Below are 17,690 nucleotides of genomic sequence, written 5' to 3' on the forward strand. Positions count from 1 at the left end.
CGCCTTCTGCAGCCCGCAGCTGGGCCGCGCCGTCCAGCTCCTCCATCGCCGCGGTGTCCGCGTCCGGGTTGTCACCGATGCTCAGTACATGGGGCTGCGGGGTTCCCAGATCGGGCTCCTCCGGCACGTCGGTGAGGTGACCTCCGTGGGGCAGGGCACGGGAGGGGGTGGCAGTGGCCTGGGTGACACCGTTCGTTACCGCTGAGGAGGTGGTTGTGTGTTTGTAGGGATCCAGGTGCGCCATGACCAGGAGGACGGGTACATGCACCACAAGTTTGCCATCGTGGACAGGAAGATGCTCATCACTGGTTCCCTCAACTGGACCACCCAAGCTATCCAGAACAACCGGGAGAACGTGGTGGTTGTGGAGGACGCCGCGTACGTGGAGCCTTTTCTGGATGAGTTTGAAAGGATTTGGGAAGAGTATAATCCCATCAACTACAGATTCTTTTCCAAAGACAGTAAATGAGCTGCCTCACAGGATTGGTGAAGTCCTTAACAGATAGATAACATTCATGGACTTTATTATTATAGAAGTCATTGTATTATCTATCTGAGTGTAATTTAGGTAAGCTCCTCCAGAGAAGCAAAGTGTCCCCTACCCTAAAGTGCCACAAGTCCCTTGCTGTGGGTCATTCCTGTACTAGAGGGAATGACCCAACTGTTTGCTGAGTTGTTTTGTGAGGATATCTGTGATAGGACTGCATTCACAGAGCTTAAAGCTACGGGCAGGCCTGTTGCCATGCACTGGTGCAGATGTGGTATGTTCATACGGTGCTGGGTAGGTGTTTCAGTGTTGAAATGGATGGTTTCCAACTTGGGATACTGAGGAATTGTAGCCCAGTGGCTCCTCTACATCAGTAACTCTAATGAAGAGTCAGGGCTGCAGCAAAGCTAGTTTGTATAGAGAGCTTAAGCACCTTAGTTATATTTCTTGTTGGCATTAATTGTTTAAAGCTTGTAAAAATAAATCTGTGGGAAATACGAAGGCAGAAATTAGAATTACAGTTGGGTTGTGTACGTTTCCTTTGGTTTAAGATTAGCAGAGTTCAGTGTAAAAGCACAAGAACAGATAGTAATGACAGCTTGTCTCCTAGCAAGGAAGGGTTGGGAAGGCTGGAAAGAAATGAGAGCGGCTGTTCCTTGGGATCAGTTAGTCTTGTCGTGAGAGCAGACATGGCTGGAGCTCAGTCACCAACTTCAGAGTGGAGCAGTGGGAGGAAACCCCAGTTCCTTCATGTGGAGACACTGGGTCCTGCTCTGGTTCAGTGCCTTTGACCAGCAGCGGTGGGGGGACAGCAAGTGAATAGCAAGAGGGAGGCAAGATCTGTGTCCCTACAGTTCAGAGTGGTGCAAAGATAGGTTGAAACTTAAGAATTTTGAAACTCTAAAGTAGCATCTGTGTAAGGATTACTTTATACTGAATATAAAGTGCCTCAAAACCTCTCAAAAGAGGTTTTGTAACATTTTGTTACCAGTTTTGCTTGATACAGTAGTGCTGTGATGGGCACTATTAAATAAAACACTTTCACAGAAAATCTTAACATCATCTTCTGATTTTTTTACATTCCAGGTAGCTCTCGTGGATTGGTTGTTCCAAAGATCTAAATCATTACAAATTCCTTTATCTCTGTAGATGTTATTTGGGATACATGGAGTAACATCACCAAAACCTGCATTTCTATCTGTGGCATAGCAACTATGGAAGCAGCTGAGGAAGGTCATTCTCTAGTAAATCCTGTTGAGCAGTGTTAGACTTACACTACTTTAAACACCTTATTGCTATTTAAATAATACCTGTTGCATTTTCTTTGTGAAGTTTGACTATAAAAGAAGCAAAGAGCTCCCGTTCCTCTGCTCCGTTCTGTCTGTAATCGTGTCCTTGTTGAAAGAAACACGTCACTACACGGCAGGCCAAGGGTGGTGCAAAAATAGTTTATTACGATATAGTTAATGTAAAGTTAGGTAATTATATTTACAAAATAAAAACGATCAGCTACATCCATGGGCACCTAGCATGTCACACAAGATTTTGTAAGGAATAAATACTGTGAGGAGAAAAAAGTGACGCTTCTCTTACAGTGAGCAGTTGATTGGGAACAGTGGCTCTTAAAAAAGCACTGAAATAAACTGGAGTGGAAGGGAAAGGAAGGAGAAACTCACAGCTACTGAGAAACCGGAGCCTCCAACACCTTATTCCCCTTTGCAGAGGGGAAAAAAAATCATGTGTGAGACATCATTTCCCGGGCTAATCTGTATGGAAAATGCCCCTTAAAAGAGGCTGTTCTACCCTATGGAGCTTCTCCCTCTCCCCATCGCCCTGCTGGGATGATTCCTGGCTTTGAGCTGCTGGGATTCCAGTAGCCATTAGGCTGCAGCGTCCTGGCTCTGCCCAGGTACCGCTGTCCCTGCTCTCCTGCCCCTTTGCCACTTGGCTGCATCACAGGTTGGCGATGGAGGGCTTGGCCACCGTGTCCCATCGCCACAGAAACTGGGAAATGACTCTTGTATCCTCATTCCTCACAATTCCTTTGGGTTGTTTCCAGAGTAGAAGCAGTAGAGCGTGGTGCGTGCGTGGTTTTAATCCAGAATGATTCCCCTTTGGTTACAGGTCAGTCATTGGTTCAAACTGTGCTCAGAATGAAGGCAAACCTCCTGTTCTCCTGGGGATGGTGGAGGAACACTGACCATTAGTACCAGAACAGCCAGTGCCACTTCAGCTACCACCCACAGACTTGCAGAGCTTCCTTCTCTCTCTCTCTCTCTCTCCCCAAAACTTCAGCCTTTCAAACAAATGATTCTTTAAAATCTCAAGTCATCCAGAACTCCAGGTCCCAGGAGGGTGGACACGGGTCAAAGACCGCACATTGGGATCTGCTTTCTACTTACCGTAGTCTTTAGTATTTTACAACTTACTTTGTGTTGTCTCTAGAACAAAGAGTGAGTGTTCCTGTCAATCCTGCACACAGGCAGCATGTGAAGAAACCATGAATAATTGTAATTGCACTCATTATTGACGAGTTCATGGCCAGCTGGCTTCATTCAGTTGGTACCAACTTGTCTGGCTCATCAGGTTTCTGCTAGTAAATCCCACACCCTCGGTTTCTTTTTAGTCATCTCAAAACTGAGACAAGAAGAACCGCTGGGACTGACACTGAGACTGACTGACACCGACTGTTTTCAGCCTGGTGCTCCCGCAGCTGGATCCTCTCCTAAGAAACACTTTGTACTACAGGATCACGTTCGTTCAACTCAGTAGTAATGACGCTGCACTGAGAGTTCTGTTTGAACCCTTCTGTACCGTGAGTTACGGCGCGCGGCTGTGCTGCTGTAAGATGTGAGTCGCTACAGCAGGGTCTGTCCTTCCCCTGTAAAGTCCAAGAGCATCTTGAACGTGCTGCACAGGTGAGTTACAGCGTTAACACCGGTTCCTTGGAGATCTGGGATCTCACCGTGCTCACTGCAACAGCCCTAAGCTACAGCTGCGTGTGCTCCGTCACCGAGTAGCTGCTGCTGCTCCGTGTAACGACAGGTAACACGTTGCACCTACACGGTGTTAACGCCGCCATCAAATACACAATTATTGACTTCTCTGAATGGAAAAAAAATACCCTCAAGTTTATAGTGCAGTGAGGTTACAGTTCTCAAACAGACTGTGCACAATCTTTGGACAGGTTATCTTCAAAACTAAAAGTATAAATCAGCAGAAAAGTTTTGAAAAGCTATTTATAACAGTCATCAAAAACCAAATCAACAGTTGATCAGAGTAGATGGGGTGGGTTTTGGACACATGACACTCCTCTCCCAGCCCCTGCGTGGGATGTCTGTGTTAGAACAAGATTTAAAAAAAATCAAAACCACAATTTAAGTCACAGAAAAAGAACCCTCCACTAATTGCTGAGTCATAAATATTTACATTGCGTGCTTTGAATACTATACAGGTTTTAAATTACTTTTTTTAAAAGAGAAGAATAACAAAGCTTTCCTAAAAAAAAAAAAAAGGGAAAAAAAATTAGAGAGGAAAGGCAAAAGCTACACCTGGTCTGCATGTGCTTAAGTGTTCACAACAAACTTTACTGTATCCGAGCCATGAAAAAAATGCAGAGGTCTAGTGGAAGTGCAATCAAATCTAGAGCTGATACAAAAATGACACATTTTCCAATGCTGGGGGCAGCCCTACTAGTGCAGTCCAGTCCAGTCCAGTCCAGTCCAGTCCACTTCTGCTACAGGAAAAAGAAAAAAAAGAAAAAAAAAAGAGAGACTTTTCTGGTTTGCAAGTCAGCACACAATTCTAGTTTTGAAGCGAATGAACACAATTTGCTTCTTTTTTTATATGTGGCCAAAGAAACAGTCACATTTAAAGAAGGATTCAGTCTGTTCCAGGGGAGACGGTGCAAATGGAAGGGAAATTTTACACAGGAAAAAAAAATTACTTGGAACCAGTTAGAAGAAGTCTGTGTCTTTGTCACACTTGACTTTTCCTCGCCCTCACATTTCAGTACTGTCAATAGTGTTGAACTGTGTGAAACGCAGCAGTTTACACGCGACACCGTGTGTATACGGGGCCCTGGGGAGCGTGTGAAGCAGGATGCCTGCGAGGACTCGCCCGTTGTGCACAGCAGGAACCTGGACCACACCAAAAGGTGAAGCCCATGGAAGAAGCAATAGGAGAGCTAAGGACCATCGCTATCAGTAAAACTTAAAAAGCGTTTCAGCTGGCTTTTTAAAATTCTATTTTAGAGCACTGCCTTCTGCAGAAACATTTCAGGTTTTGGCTGTTCACTGGTGCTGCAGGTTCTCTCTCTTTCTTTAAAGGCAGGTGATGCAGTGCCTCTTGCTTTGGAGAGATGCTTAGCTACTTGCCAGCCTGCAAGCGGAGCAGAGCCTGAAGCCTGGAGCACAGCCCACAGCAGTCAGTATCTCACAGCATCTTCTCTCTTCCTCCTCCTTTTCTTTATGACCTCCAGAACTCATAGCTACCACCATAAGACATCGTATACAGCATTCCCACCTGGTGAAGTGCTGCCCCAAAGGCTGAGGTTGATCCTGACGATGCCAAGTGGCCCCTTCTCAGCCCCTGATGCACCTTTGGTAGAGCAGAGCCAGGTTCTCTCTTTTCATTTTCAAAGGAGCCCAACTCCCCAGTGGAAGCTGGCTGCTCCTACAAGCCACAGCATAAGAGACCACCACCACCACTATGTTCATGAAAGATCCTTTTGTTTAGCTATAAGTACTTTAAACCCATGAAATTCATCAATAAGATTCATTGATTTGGCTTATTAAACATTGCTAAAACCATGACAACAGTGGCCAGTCCCACCTGTCCCTCTGCACACTTGTCCTCCTGCCATCCAACCCATTTTATTTCAGCTATACCTGTAGTCAGTGCCAGGGTTTGTTGGTTTGTTTTTTTTCCCAGCAAACCTGCCTGTTTTGCCTTTTTTTCAGCTATTTGAAGGTCCAGAGAAGCTGGCCAAATATATATTAAATAAAATTTCCCTGACATCAAACCTCTGAGCAGCTGATCCCATCAGCAAACCTCAATTCAAGTCCTTTTACAGCTGTTTCAGGGAGCCCATAAAAAAGGGGGTGGGAGGGTGACGCAAGGCCTGACATTTTCTGTACAATAAGGTAAAAACAAACTAGAGGAAAGAGAGAAGAAAAATCCACCTTCAGTCCTGCTGGTGCTGCATCTCCTGGCTCTGGATATAAAAATATCCAGAGTTATATAAAAATATCTCAGGATATTTTTATATGTATATAAATAAGATTATTCCTCCCAGTAGCCTCATTTCACAGGGCAATCTAGGGCCAAGCAGAAGCAGGAAACATCTCTGGACTCTCCTGTCTTCACTACCCATGTGCTTTGCACAGCTCCCCGTGCCACTGCATTTTTAATTGCACCTTCTGCCTCCCTGCACTATCCACCTTCACCAACACACTGCAGCACCGTTCTGCCCATCCTCTCCCCTTTTCTTAAAAACAAATAAAATCCTATTAATGTATTTACACATGCTAGTCAAGAGCTGGGGATGATCCCACCTGATTGCTCCACGTGTGTCCTCCACTTACCCAGACATTCTCTACATTAAGAAATAAGGCTCAAAGCAGGAGCACTGGCAAAGACATTAAGTGTTCTTACTTGCCAAGCTCAGTATGATGTTCCAGGCAGGACACTAAGCTGCAAAAGAGGATTTTCTTGGTATAATCAAGCACAGAGCAGAAAACATCCCTCTGTGGGGAGCCTCAAGATGCTCAGTGGGATGATCCTGTATCAGAAAAGGTCCATCTCGTGTCCTCCACACCACTGACATGCCAATGCAAATAGCAAAGTAGATAACTCCTAGTCCTCACGCTTAAAAAAAGTGCTCCTGAGTGCATGAAGTAAGCAAAGAAAAATCAGGATTTGTTAGAGGACGTAAGAAAGGTCAGGGTCCACGTGGTGAGGAGACCAGCACATGTTCTGCTCTGTTAGCTAAAAAGGACAAAGTCCCACCATAGGTCTTAAGACTCAAGAGGAGGAAGAGGGCGTCCTCCTGGAGCCAGTGACATCTTATAAAGGAAGAGCAATGACAATGACAAGGCCCACGCAGCATCCCAATGCTGTGTCCCAAGGCCTCTACCAGAAGATCACAGCTGCCAGAGAGCAGAGCTCAGCACGGACCCGGAGCATCCAGGGATGAAGTGTAAATGTTATCCCTGCTGAGAGCTGGACAGATGACTTTGGATGGGACCAAGCCAGGCACCTGAGCCAGGTGACCATCTCCTGACAGGGTCAGAAAGGCATCTACAAGATACAAAACACAGTGGATGGAGTCTACTTCCCACCCAAGCAATAGCCCAAATATAGATGAACCTGGGCCACAGCACTGACATCTCTGCTGGTCCTACAATCCACTCTGCTTGGCAGGTGTTGGTGTCCCTGATTTAACCTACAGACTGCCTTTAACTGCTCGTAGATGTCACTGAAACATCACATCCCAAGCTGCTGGGAGCAGGGGGACCTGAACACACACCCTTCACCCAACCATGAGGTTATACCAGAGACCCAGACCTCTCACTTCAGTGAAGTTCAAACTTGACGCTGCGAGCAGAAGGATCAGGGTGAACTCTGTGGCACCCGCTGTGCTCCAGCCTGGCAGGACTGGAGATGGCTGTCACCAGCCCCGTGGTGCTCACCGCTCCAGAGCTGCAGCAAGATTTTGCTCTGAGGGCTTCACTTGTCCCTAACAAACAGACCCAAAATCAGCCATGGAAGTACACAGAGCTGCCAGCTTCAACCACGGGTTAAGCACCCAAAAGACAAGAGGAAGCTTTGCCCCACAGGAAAGCTCGGGTGTATTTTTAGCAGCCCAGGTCACTTGGTGGCTAAACAAGGCTGGGAAGCCAACGTGCCGGAGCGCTGCTTCAGCCCTGCTCCTGGCCAGGGCGATGGGTGAGGCAGGACCTGGGGTCTTTACAGGTGGCATCTTGAAATTTAGCCTGGATGAAGCCGCTGGGCCTGGGCAGCCCTGCTGCAAAGCAGTGAAGGCTTCTTCTAGGAAGATGACCTCTGCTTGGCTGGCCGTGTGCTGCAGCTTGTGCTACCAGTTCCTCACCTCACTTTGAGTTTGTATCCATTTATCGGCCTCACGGTGCTAAATTGGACGTTTTAAATACAAAAGCTATTAGGACTGAGAAGGTCTGAAGCACATACTGGTTTTGAGATTTTTATTTCAGGAAAAGATTAAAGAATTAAAATAGGAGCTGCCCTGCTGACAAGAAGAGTTGAATTCAAGAAGCTGATAAAAAAGGAGCATTATATGCATTGAGCACTGTGCATTTTCAGTCAATATTGGCTCTACTTTCTACTCTACTTTCCTCTGACTAGGAAAAGGGAGTTTCACATGCGCACAGACCCTGGGATACACGGGACTCAATGAGAGGAAGGGAGTAACAGCAAAAAAAAAGAGAGTGCTGGGCTTGATCTAACAAAGGCAAGAAAGTGATCTTACAGCTCAGCCCCCAAAACACCGACTCCGACCACCAGCGAGACGCGAGGCAAAGACACGCCGATGGGGCGGACTCGACGGTGCACGTGAGCATCTGCAGCTCCCTATCCACAACCACCTGGGCAGCCACCAAAGCTCGCCAGGCTTCGATATCGCCTACATTCAGGATACGGCACAGTCACGGGGCAGGAGAATCATTTCTTGCATCCTTCTCCAGCGAGATGTCAGTGTTGTACCTCCAGGCTGCGTACGCCAGCACCGACTTGTGCTCCCCGACAGCTTCCCCCCAGGCTTTTTCCCCCCACCTTGTAGGTGCAAGTAATGCAATCGAGATCAACGGTTAGATTAGGCTCCTGGCGTGCCCTGAGCACTGGGTCTCTTGACAGCAGTAAAGAGCTCGGTATGGCCGATACCACCCAGGCCCTGCTTGCATACCAAAACGGTTGGTACGACAGAGCTAGCTTATTAACAGGCTACTGAGCCTTAATACTGACACTTAGTGTAATGGTTTACAGTAAAGGAAGGAGTCTCCTACAAAGCGCCGAAGAGAGGGGGGGGGAAAAAAACAACCCCATCCCAATCCCTTCCTCTCCCTCTCAAGAGTCTCTGGAGCATCTCACAAGCAGGGAAAGGTGCTGGGGAGGTGAGGGGGTAGCGGGGGGGAACCGCCACCGTGGCGCTGGGTCCCGTCAGGGGCGTCAAGACGAACGACAGCAAGGACAGTCGTAAGGAACGAGAGACAAACGGTGCTGGTGCTGTGCTGCCTCAAGCTGGGAGGTGCGCGTGGTCAAGCGGAGCGGGGAGAACTAGTCTTTCTTCAAGTCCCTGGATTCAAAAAGCTTCAGGCGTTCTTGCACAGTCAGGCCTTCCTTCAGACTCTGGGAGAGACAAAAAGACAGAGAGCGTCGGACGCAGGCGGGAGGGAGGGAAGGAGGCGGCACATAGAAAGGGTGCGATGCTCAGGCAAAGGAGACGTGGGCAGCGGGAAATGGCCTCCGTGGCGGAGAGATTAGTGGGACATGCTAAGAGAAAACACACGGTTATGGAGGGTGGTTACTGGTGAATGGTGCCTAGAGAGAGGGTGAGATTGCAAATGAACCAGGCGACGTACCAGAAGCAAACGAGAGGCACACCATGCTGCAAGCGGGATTAGCTTGACTTGGAAAATGACCCCCAGAGCCTGCGGTGCAGTGGTGGCTGGGACAATTTCAGCAGAGCCCCCCCCAGGTGCTGTGGGAGCCCCAGTGCTGTGGGAGCCCCAGGCAGGTCAGCTCAGATCTGCTAGGCTAAAGCACCGCGGTGCTGTGCAGGACCTGCACACCAGTCCTCCCTGCCTGCCCAAGCCACTGCAGCACCAGCTGAACATGCATCCATCTGGGACAGTCCTGGCTCTGCTCAATGTGAAGATTTCCTCAAGGAGCCCTGGAAACTGTGTTTTTGTTGCCAGTGACAATCCCACCCTTTCTCTAACCCCAGCCTGGGAGCTCTCTGAAGCCAAAGCTGCCTCTACTGCACAGGGTTAGACAGAGGACTCGCTTCAGGTCTAGCAGGATCTGATGGCTGATCCAATTCAGATGCAGCATCCAGATTTAAAGGCATGACACTCAGCCAACAGAAGAGCCTGCCCTGCTAGCCCTTGGCATTTGGATTTGTGAAATCTCTCACCCACACGTGGGGACCCACAACATCAATGTCAGGAGTAGAAACCCAGAAGCAAATTGCTTCTCCCCTGGATGACAGCTTTAATCTGAAACTAGCCCGAGGAGACGCAGAAGCCTAAAGCCAGCCTTCCCCCTTCCTGCAGCCCCAGAGCTGTGGCTTAAAAGCTTCAGGGGAGCAGAACACCAGACAGCGAGTTGTCCCCGCTTGCCGCTGCTGAGGAGGCACAGACGTGTCCCCAGCCACCAGCCAGGCCCTTGGCTCTGTCCCTACGCGCTGCCGAGCTGGGCTGTGCCTGCTCTGGGACGGGCAGCCGTCTCCCTGCACACACCCTGCAGGGAACTGCTGCCTACAAAACTATTCCTTAAAACTTGCAAGGAATTCACTCTGCAGCTGGAACATTATTTGCTTGACAGCCCAAGACGTGGCAGCTTCCAAAGGCACAGACCCGAACACAAAGCCCCTTCCATTACGGGGCAGCCATCTCCTCTTTTGCTTTTACTCCCCTGCCCGCGGTGCCAGATGACTGTACAATCACAGCAGCAGGTTAGACTTCTGGGCTGGGTTTTCTTTCCCGGGTATTTATCAAGGCAGGATTCCATGATAAACTTGTCCCAAAGGCTGTGCAGATTCCCATGGTTACTGTATTTCTTTAAATGTTTCTCCTTCCACAGGCCCATAAATACAGAAGAGCTTTGCGAAGCAGCAGGGAAATGAAGGCACTGGAATGGATGGGTTGGGATTTACGAATGCTGTACACTTGCTTTTCAACGGGCAGCAGAGTCTCTTGGGATGCGAGTCTCTGAGCCCACACTTCCTAAAGGAAGTTTACTTTGGGCCTCTTTAAATGGGCAGCAACCCATTTGCATTCCAGTTTGTACATCCCAACAGAAACCATTTTGACTATTCTGCCTAATGGTACAAATTCCAGCAAATTCACCCCTTTGGCAGCCTCACAACCCAGCTACTCGCTGATGAGAGGAGACTGATGTAGGATAAAATCTGTGATAAAGGGATTTTCCATCAGACTTCCTGGGGCTCTCCAGCCACCCCTCTGCCACCATCCCCTCTTTTCTCTAACCGATCTCTGCAGGTGCTCTAACCTCAGGCTTTACCACAGGCCAGTAAATTAACTATTTCTCCAGTTACTTGAGATATCTGGGTCTTTAGGATCGACCTCATTTCTCATCAGCTCCCTCCTTTTGCTTGGAAGCCTCGGGCCAGCATGTGGGACAGAGGCACAGTGCCAAGGGATGGGGAGCAGCGGGGTGGACACTGGGGAGCTGGAGGAAGCCTGGAGAGCAGGAAGAGGAGGTTGTTACTGGGCAAGGAAGACTCTTTTGCTCAGGCACAGATCAACCTAAAGAAGCAGCAATTATAGGTAAAGGAAATTTAGGGCAGCCCAGGACATCCCCTCTGCAGCTGCAATGGGGGGAAGGCACCATTTTACACACTACAGACCTTTGTGAAAAATGCATTTATAGGCATCACTGCCCCACTCCTCCACCCAGCTAACAGCAAAAATGACTGTTTTTCCTACAAGACCTGGATGTTGCTGAAGTTTAGTCTGAGGCATGCAGAATCATTCAAGCGTGCATACTCGGTGTCCCACGTTCCCAACACAGCAAACAGGAAAACATGCCCCACCGTGTCCAAATCCCCTCCGTGATGGTTAGCTGTGTTGGCGAGGGTGGGAGGAGCAGGAAGATGAAAAACCCGTATTCCCCAGGGAAGAGCCAGAGAGACTGCATTTCATATGGATCTTGGATCTGCTGACTTCTCCCTTCCCCTTCCCCCAGTAAAATAATTAGCCATAAATAAACCAGTGAGTCATTAAGAGAAGAAGGGCTCTCGTTTGCCATGGAGGTGTGAGCAGTGCATGCAAAAGTGGGCCGCTCCAGTGGGCAGCTGCGTCGCTTGGTGGGTGCTGGTTTGTTTACCTACGTGGCAGGGAACCTGGACTCGGGTTCATTTCAGTTATCCCATGAGACCTGCTCAATAACGGACTGTTGAAGGAAAAAGCAAAATAAAGAAACAAAACAAGAAGCTCATAAATCCTAAATGCATTGGCATCGCGCAGCCCCAGACCCCCCGTCCCGGCGGCGATGCGAGCAGGCAGCGCGCCCAGGCAGAGCCCATGCTTGCTCTCCTCTCCTTCCCCCAACAAGCAACACAGACTGGGGACCACAAGATAAATGGTCTGAGTTGAAGTGGTGAAGGGAAACCCAACATCAAACCTGGTCCAGCAGGTCTGGGCTGCCCCTGAAATGTGCAGAGATGCTCTCTGTATTTACTCGGTGCAGCCCAGACACCCCAAGCTGATGACCTGGCGCTGGCAGAGCTCGACTGGTGACTGTTTCCCCAGTGTGGGCACCGAGCTAGAAGCCTTTTGCCTGCCTGGCTTCTCACTCTGCCCAAGGTCTCAACCACTTCAAACATCAGCATGAGACACCAGATATCCAGTGGTGAAAGGCAAAGCAGGTTTTGCCCATGCTGACCTTCCTTCCAACTGACCTATGTTTAATGATGACTTCTCAGTGGCTTTATTTGGACCTTTTTATCCCTGTGGTCCCACAGGAACAGCCAGTGTGTAACATGATGTAACTGGCAGTCAGCAGGTCAAGCAGGTGAGCTTGGCCCAACATCACTGGGTTTTGGGACCAACAGTAAGTACAGAATGGCTGGAGAAACACAGGCCCATCTGCACCTTGTTAACACACAAGCAAAGCGTGTGTTAAATATGCCCAGGACCAAGGCATTGTTTTTCCAGATAAAGACCAAAAATCTTGCAGCAATGAACACTAAAACCTAGAATGATGTGCACATTTCCACCTACTGACAGCACCTAAACTTCAACTGAAAATGGGGAGAAAATACGGGGAGAGTCCTCCTGTGAAAGACCAAAGAACAGGGTGAACTTCATCCTTTTTATAAGCAGGGAGCAGCTTCACACCTTGATCTCAGCAGGGTCAGGAACACGAGTGGTGAGGGGAGCGGGCCCTGTTTCGCAGACAAATGTTCAATTTTCTCCCCAGTGCCATCCAGGCTATTGCTACTGACTGGGAAATTCTCACTTTTTATCCCCTACCAATTTCTTCCCACCTGCGATCCCCACCGGAGAGTAACGCTGGGCATTTTCATCACACGGGGGAGGAGATCTGAGCTCACCTTTGACCTGATATTCCTTAGTTGCCGGCTAACACTGGATCTGTCTTTCTTCAAGAAATCAGGGTTGCTTTTTGATTTCATAATATCTGGGGAGAAGCAAAAGAAACAGTGTTAGCGTGGTGCCCGTGGGCTTCCTGCAAGGAGCAGAGCTGGGATGTTTCTGCCCTCCCAGTCCGGGGAAGTGTCCCGATGAGCCTGAGTCAAGCAGCGCTGCCGGATGGGCAGAGGGGGCTCTCAGAGGTCTCCGCTCCCCTGCACTGTGTGTACCATGAGGTTTTCCCAATACAAAATGCCAGGTGGCTTTCAAAGCCTACTGGCTTCCCAGCTGTAGGGCTGGAAGGAGAAACTATCATGGGAGGGTAACTCAGGTCTGCCTGGTCCCTTCCATCTCCGGTGAGACTGTCTGCAAGGAGCAGAGGTGGGAAGCAGCATGAAACAGCAAAAAACCACCACTCAGAGCTGTTCCTGCCCAAGGGCTTGGATGCCAGGATGGATGCGTCAGATAGGGAAACCCACAATTGCTTAGAGCTGCTGGAGAAGGACTGACCATATCCCGATACAGTGGTGTTCACAGGGGATTTCTCTCCCTGAGCTTCTGTGGCTGCTTTCAGCTGCTCTTTCAACCTGCTGATATCACAGTCTGCCTTGGCCTTCACGATGCTCAGCTCCGTGTAGATGTCTTTGTACTTGTCGCTGGCGTATTTCTTATCCTGGCAAAGGAACAAGAAGAATCCAACGGAATCAGATAAAGAGCTGGAGCTGAGGGGGTTGTGAACGCACCAAAGAGGAGCTCGGCAAACGCTGACGGAAGAAATGGGGAGAAATGCTTGGGGGGGTAACGCACACGTTCCATAAAGGCTCTGGAAGCCGCGTCTAAGAGCAGGATGGGAGGTGAGATGGGCAGCAAGCTGTGAGCCCAGCGCTGAGCGTACAGCACTGCCTGTGCACGCAGCCCCTTCGTTACAGGATTACTTGTTTGTGGGTTTTAATTTTAACTAAGACACGGAATTCAAGTAGAATTCCCAGAAATGGCTTTGGCTGTCTGGAGCAAACCAGATCTGATGCTGGGAGGCTGGGCAGTTACTCAGTTACTGGTTCCTTTTGCCGTTTCAAATCTGATCTGATGTGACAGGAAATAAGGAAAAACACTGAAGGGGATGTTTTCCCACAAGAAGGGAGAAGGGGTAAGTCCTGAGCTGACAAAGTCATGGAGTGCTTTACCGATGACACCAAAATGGGTATTCAATTCCATTCAGGGGAAAAATTAAATTTTGTTTCAAATGTGGAGATAAATGAGCTGAAATCTAAGCGCGCACACACACACACACACACAGAGGAGCAGAGCACAGCCCGTAAGAGGATTCACAGAAATCTCCCTGGGCATTACCCTCAGTGCTGTCTGCAGCTCGTCTTTGAGGGAGCTGATCTCCTGCTTCAGGTACTGGATTTCTGACTCTTTGACCCGCAGCAGGACCTGTGGGGACAAAAGCAGCGTGTGTTTGCATCTGAGCAGACGCAGCGTGATCCTGAAATACTTGCCCACTGCACCCAGTGACAATCAAGCCAGGGCTGGAGGCTGTGCCAGCTCAATGCCAGCACTGCAAAGCTGCTGGTCCACCTGTCTTCTGGTTGATGTAAGAAAATCACTCCTGGGGCTTGTGGAACCTTCCCCCAGCCTGTGTCACTGATGTGCTCCCTGCACACCCTTCAGTTTTGTAGAATCATAGAATGGTTTGGGTTGGAAGGGACCTTTAAAGGTCATCTAGTCCAACTCCCCTGCAGTGAGCAGGGACACCTTCAACTAGACCAGGTTACTCAGAGCCCAGGGTCCACAGGCACTTGTGCCCATTTCTGTTAGCCCCCACTGCTTTGTGTGGACCGGATCCCAAAGGACAAGCAGGGGATGGAAAAGGAAGAGCAAGTGTCTGGCTTGACATGGTGAGAAAGGAAGATTAGGAGTTCAAAAGCTCCTGGTCCCATTGCACCCCATGATGCACATGCAGACCTGATATGTGGAGGGATGGATGGCTGCGTGCTCCCAGGGGTCATAGAATCATGGAATGGTTTGGGTTGGAAGGGACCTTTAAAGGTCATCTAGTCCAACTCCCCTGCAGTGAGCAGGGACACCTTCAACTAGACCAGGTTACTCAGAGCCCAGGGTCCACAGGCACTTGTGCCCATCACTGCTGCCCCTTTGTCATGGCAGCAGCAGAGCTCACCTCCAGCTCGTAGGCGTCCTTGCCCTGCGTAAGAGGCGATCCAGCAGCCTCTCCCCCGCCCTCCCCGGTCAGCAGGGTCCGCAATCGCGTGATCTCCGCAGCCAGGCGGTTATTCAGCTCCTGGGAAGAGGAGGAGGAGGAGGAGAGCTGTTGTGGAAAGGGGGGAGTGCAGCCATGGCTCAGCACGGCATGGTTCACCCATCACCGCCTGCTCGTGCTGGCTGTCCCCGGCACGGCGGGGAGCCCTCACCTGGTTGTGGGCGTTGAGCTCCTGGTTCTCCCGCTGGCACTGGCGGAGGGCCTGCCTCTCAGCCTCCAGCGCCTGCGCCAGGTGGGCGTTCTCCAAACACTTCTGTGAATACTGCTCCGAAAGCACCTCCAGCTCCCGCTGCACCGACTGCAGCTCCTCCCTGGTGAAACACACGCCGGGCAGTGCCCTCCCTGCACACACCCACCCGTGTCCACTCTTCCTTCAGCGCCCCAGGACAACCCAACAGGGATCTAAGCACTGAGGAGGAGGATGCACACACTCCCTTTGGGAAAAACCTCAAGCCCAGAGCGAGCCAGCCCTTCCCTCTCCTGGCACAGCAGGTGCTTGGGCAGCAAAGGGGATGGTGGGTCTTTCTCTAGGAGGTTAAATGGCAGGACTTCCTCAGGTTTCCAAAAACTGAACTGAGATCTATCAAGTTTGCTCTGGGCACTCGGGACCGGGTGTATTTGCACACCCACACATCTTACATAGATGCAACAAGGTTAATAAAGCTGCTGGGCTGTTTTGCTCAGCTCCCATGTGAGGACAGCCTTGCCACGAGAAACCAAGTGCTTTTTCCTTGTCTGGTTAGATTTGGTCGAGCAACCCTCGCACTGCAGCTATGTGAAAAGCATCTGCTACTTCTGGTGACCATAAAGCAGCTGAATTTGGGTAGTGTGGGGACACTGACTTAGAGCCTCAAAGACTAAGGGCAACCAGGAGCCTCCAATGGGCACAGCTGGGTTGGGACCACGAGACGAAGTCCCTGTGATGACAGGTCTGCTCCTAACCCATTACCAAAATCAAAGGGGAAAAAGGGGTCTCCCCACACATGTGATGTCCCTGAGACACATGGTGACAGACAGAGGACAACGACGGTCTTACAGGTATTGCCTTCGGAGGGCCTCGATGTCGGCGTTGACGCTGCTGATCTGGGAGCGCTGGGACTTCTCCAGCTCTCGCTCCAGCTCCTCCCGGTGTGCGTTCTTCATGGCTTCGATGGCTGTGGGACAGCACAGCGTTAGCACCCAGCACTGCTCAGCCCAGCGGTGGGGTTTTTGAGTTCTTGTTTGTTTTTTAAAGGAACAAACCCCAAGTCACCCCAGTGAACCTCCCACTGCTTCACGGATGCTTCAGTTTGTGCCCTTGGCTGTGAAGCAGCAAAGGGGCTTCTGCAAATCCCACTTTGTTAATAAAGCCCAAACAATTGTCCAATTCCCATGTTTCCTGGACTGCGGGGCTCCTAATGCAGAGACCCTGGGCTCCAGAGCTTTAAAACTCCCTGAGGCACCCAATAAATTCAGTGTGGAATTGGCAATAAATTAACCACAGGAATGACTAATGCCTTTCTGAGATGGAATGGAAAATGGATCAGACCATGTTACAGCCAAGGAGATGGGTACCAAGCCTGGAGAAGGACCAGGAGATGGGCCTCCATCCAAAAGATACGTCCCACCAGCCTCTCCCCATCTCCCTGCAATCCCCACCCAGCTCTCATCCCACCCCCCACTCTGCTTCTCCGCCTTGGATCAAACACCATCCCCATGTCCTCATCAACACGGCGTTGCCCCACTGTGGGGGACACCACTGGCGTGTCCCTGTACCTGAAATGGTGGCAGCCGTTTCTTCTGCCAGCAGGCGATCCTTCTCCCCCCGCCGCTTCTCGCACCGCTGGTGCTGCCGCTGCAGGTCCTCAATCTTCTTCTGATGTGTCTCCTCCATGGCTGCAAAGCCCCTTTCACATGTTGCCTGCAAAAGGGATGACGGGATGGGGTTGGCCTGGGAGCACAGGGCTGTTGTCACCGCAGTGGTGAGCCCACCAGGAGCCACACACCAGTGGGTAGATCAGCACCCAAGTTCCAGCATGAGGATCTTCTACCTCCCCAACCACGGAGCAGCTGGCTGAGGATGGACCTCGCGAGGTCAGAGCTTGTCCTGTCAGCTCGACCCCTGACAGCTCCGATTAAGGAATTCAAATACATGCTAAGAACAGCAAAAAAAGCCCACTGTGCCCCTTCTGCTCTCTCCTGCAAGGCCTGATTTTATGTGGCCACCTCTGGGGTGGAAAACAAATGACTCGTGACAGCAACACGAACTTAATTCCCAACCGACTATCACGTCAACTGCTGCACAGGCAATTATTTGCTAATTGAATGATGAGGAGTGAGCTTAGGCCAGGCCACAGGAGCAGCGCTCTGGGGATTCAGGAGTCACCAGTGGCCAGATCCTGAATTCCAGCCCAGTCCTTCTGCCCCAGGCACAGACCCTGCTCCTGCTTCTCCAGCGGGACAAATGCAAAAGCCTATTTCCAGTTCAGCCACCAGCCTGGCTGCCCCGGCAAGCACACTGGGATCCTGGACAGACAGACAGACAGCTGCAGGACAGAGGCAGGGTGGGAAAAGC

At 50.3% G+C, this 17,690-nt stretch overlaps 2 protein-coding genes across 2 annotated transcripts in view; one reads left to right on the plus strand and one right to left on the minus strand.

Moving 5' to 3' along the window:
* Positions 1-7: 7 nt before the first annotated feature.
* PLD6 (phospholipase D family member 6) lies at positions 8-469 on the plus strand (the record flags this gene model as incomplete). Its single annotated transcript, XM_010169843.1, has 2 exons — positions 8-131; positions 228-469. Coding segments are annotated over 2 exons (366 nt in total), but the record flags the coding sequence as incomplete, so codon positions are not given.
* Positions 470-8,697: 8,228 nt separating this feature from the next.
* The window catches only part of MPRIP (myosin phosphatase Rho interacting protein), a 70,802-nt gene continuing 61,809 nt past the window's right edge, over positions 8,698-17,690 (minus strand). Inside the window, exons 17-25 of the mRNA XM_029085442.1 lie at positions 16,892-17,036; positions 16,173-16,290; positions 15,288-15,447; positions 15,038-15,157; positions 14,206-14,292; positions 13,366-13,528; positions 12,819-12,904; positions 11,595-11,656; positions 8,698-8,869 (exon numbers count right to left, since the gene is read on the minus strand). Coding sequence (XP_028941275.1) covers positions 11,624-11,656; positions 12,819-12,904; positions 13,366-13,528; positions 14,206-14,292; positions 15,038-15,157; positions 15,288-15,447; positions 16,173-16,290; positions 16,892-17,036 — 912 coding nt within the window. The 3' untranslated portion in view covers positions 8,698-8,869; positions 11,595-11,623. The remainder of the gene's footprint in view (positions 8,870-11,594; positions 11,657-12,818; positions 12,905-13,365; positions 13,529-14,205; positions 14,293-15,037; positions 15,158-15,287; positions 15,448-16,172; positions 16,291-16,891; positions 17,037-17,690) is intronic.

Source organism: Antrostomus carolinensis, unplaced genomic scaffold (assembly GCF_000700745.2).
Source record: "Antrostomus carolinensis isolate BGI_N321 unplaced genomic scaffold, ASM70074v2 scaffold17260, whole genome shotgun sequence".
Taxonomy (NCBI): Eukaryota; Metazoa; Chordata; class Aves; order Caprimulgiformes; family Caprimulgidae; genus Antrostomus; species Antrostomus carolinensis.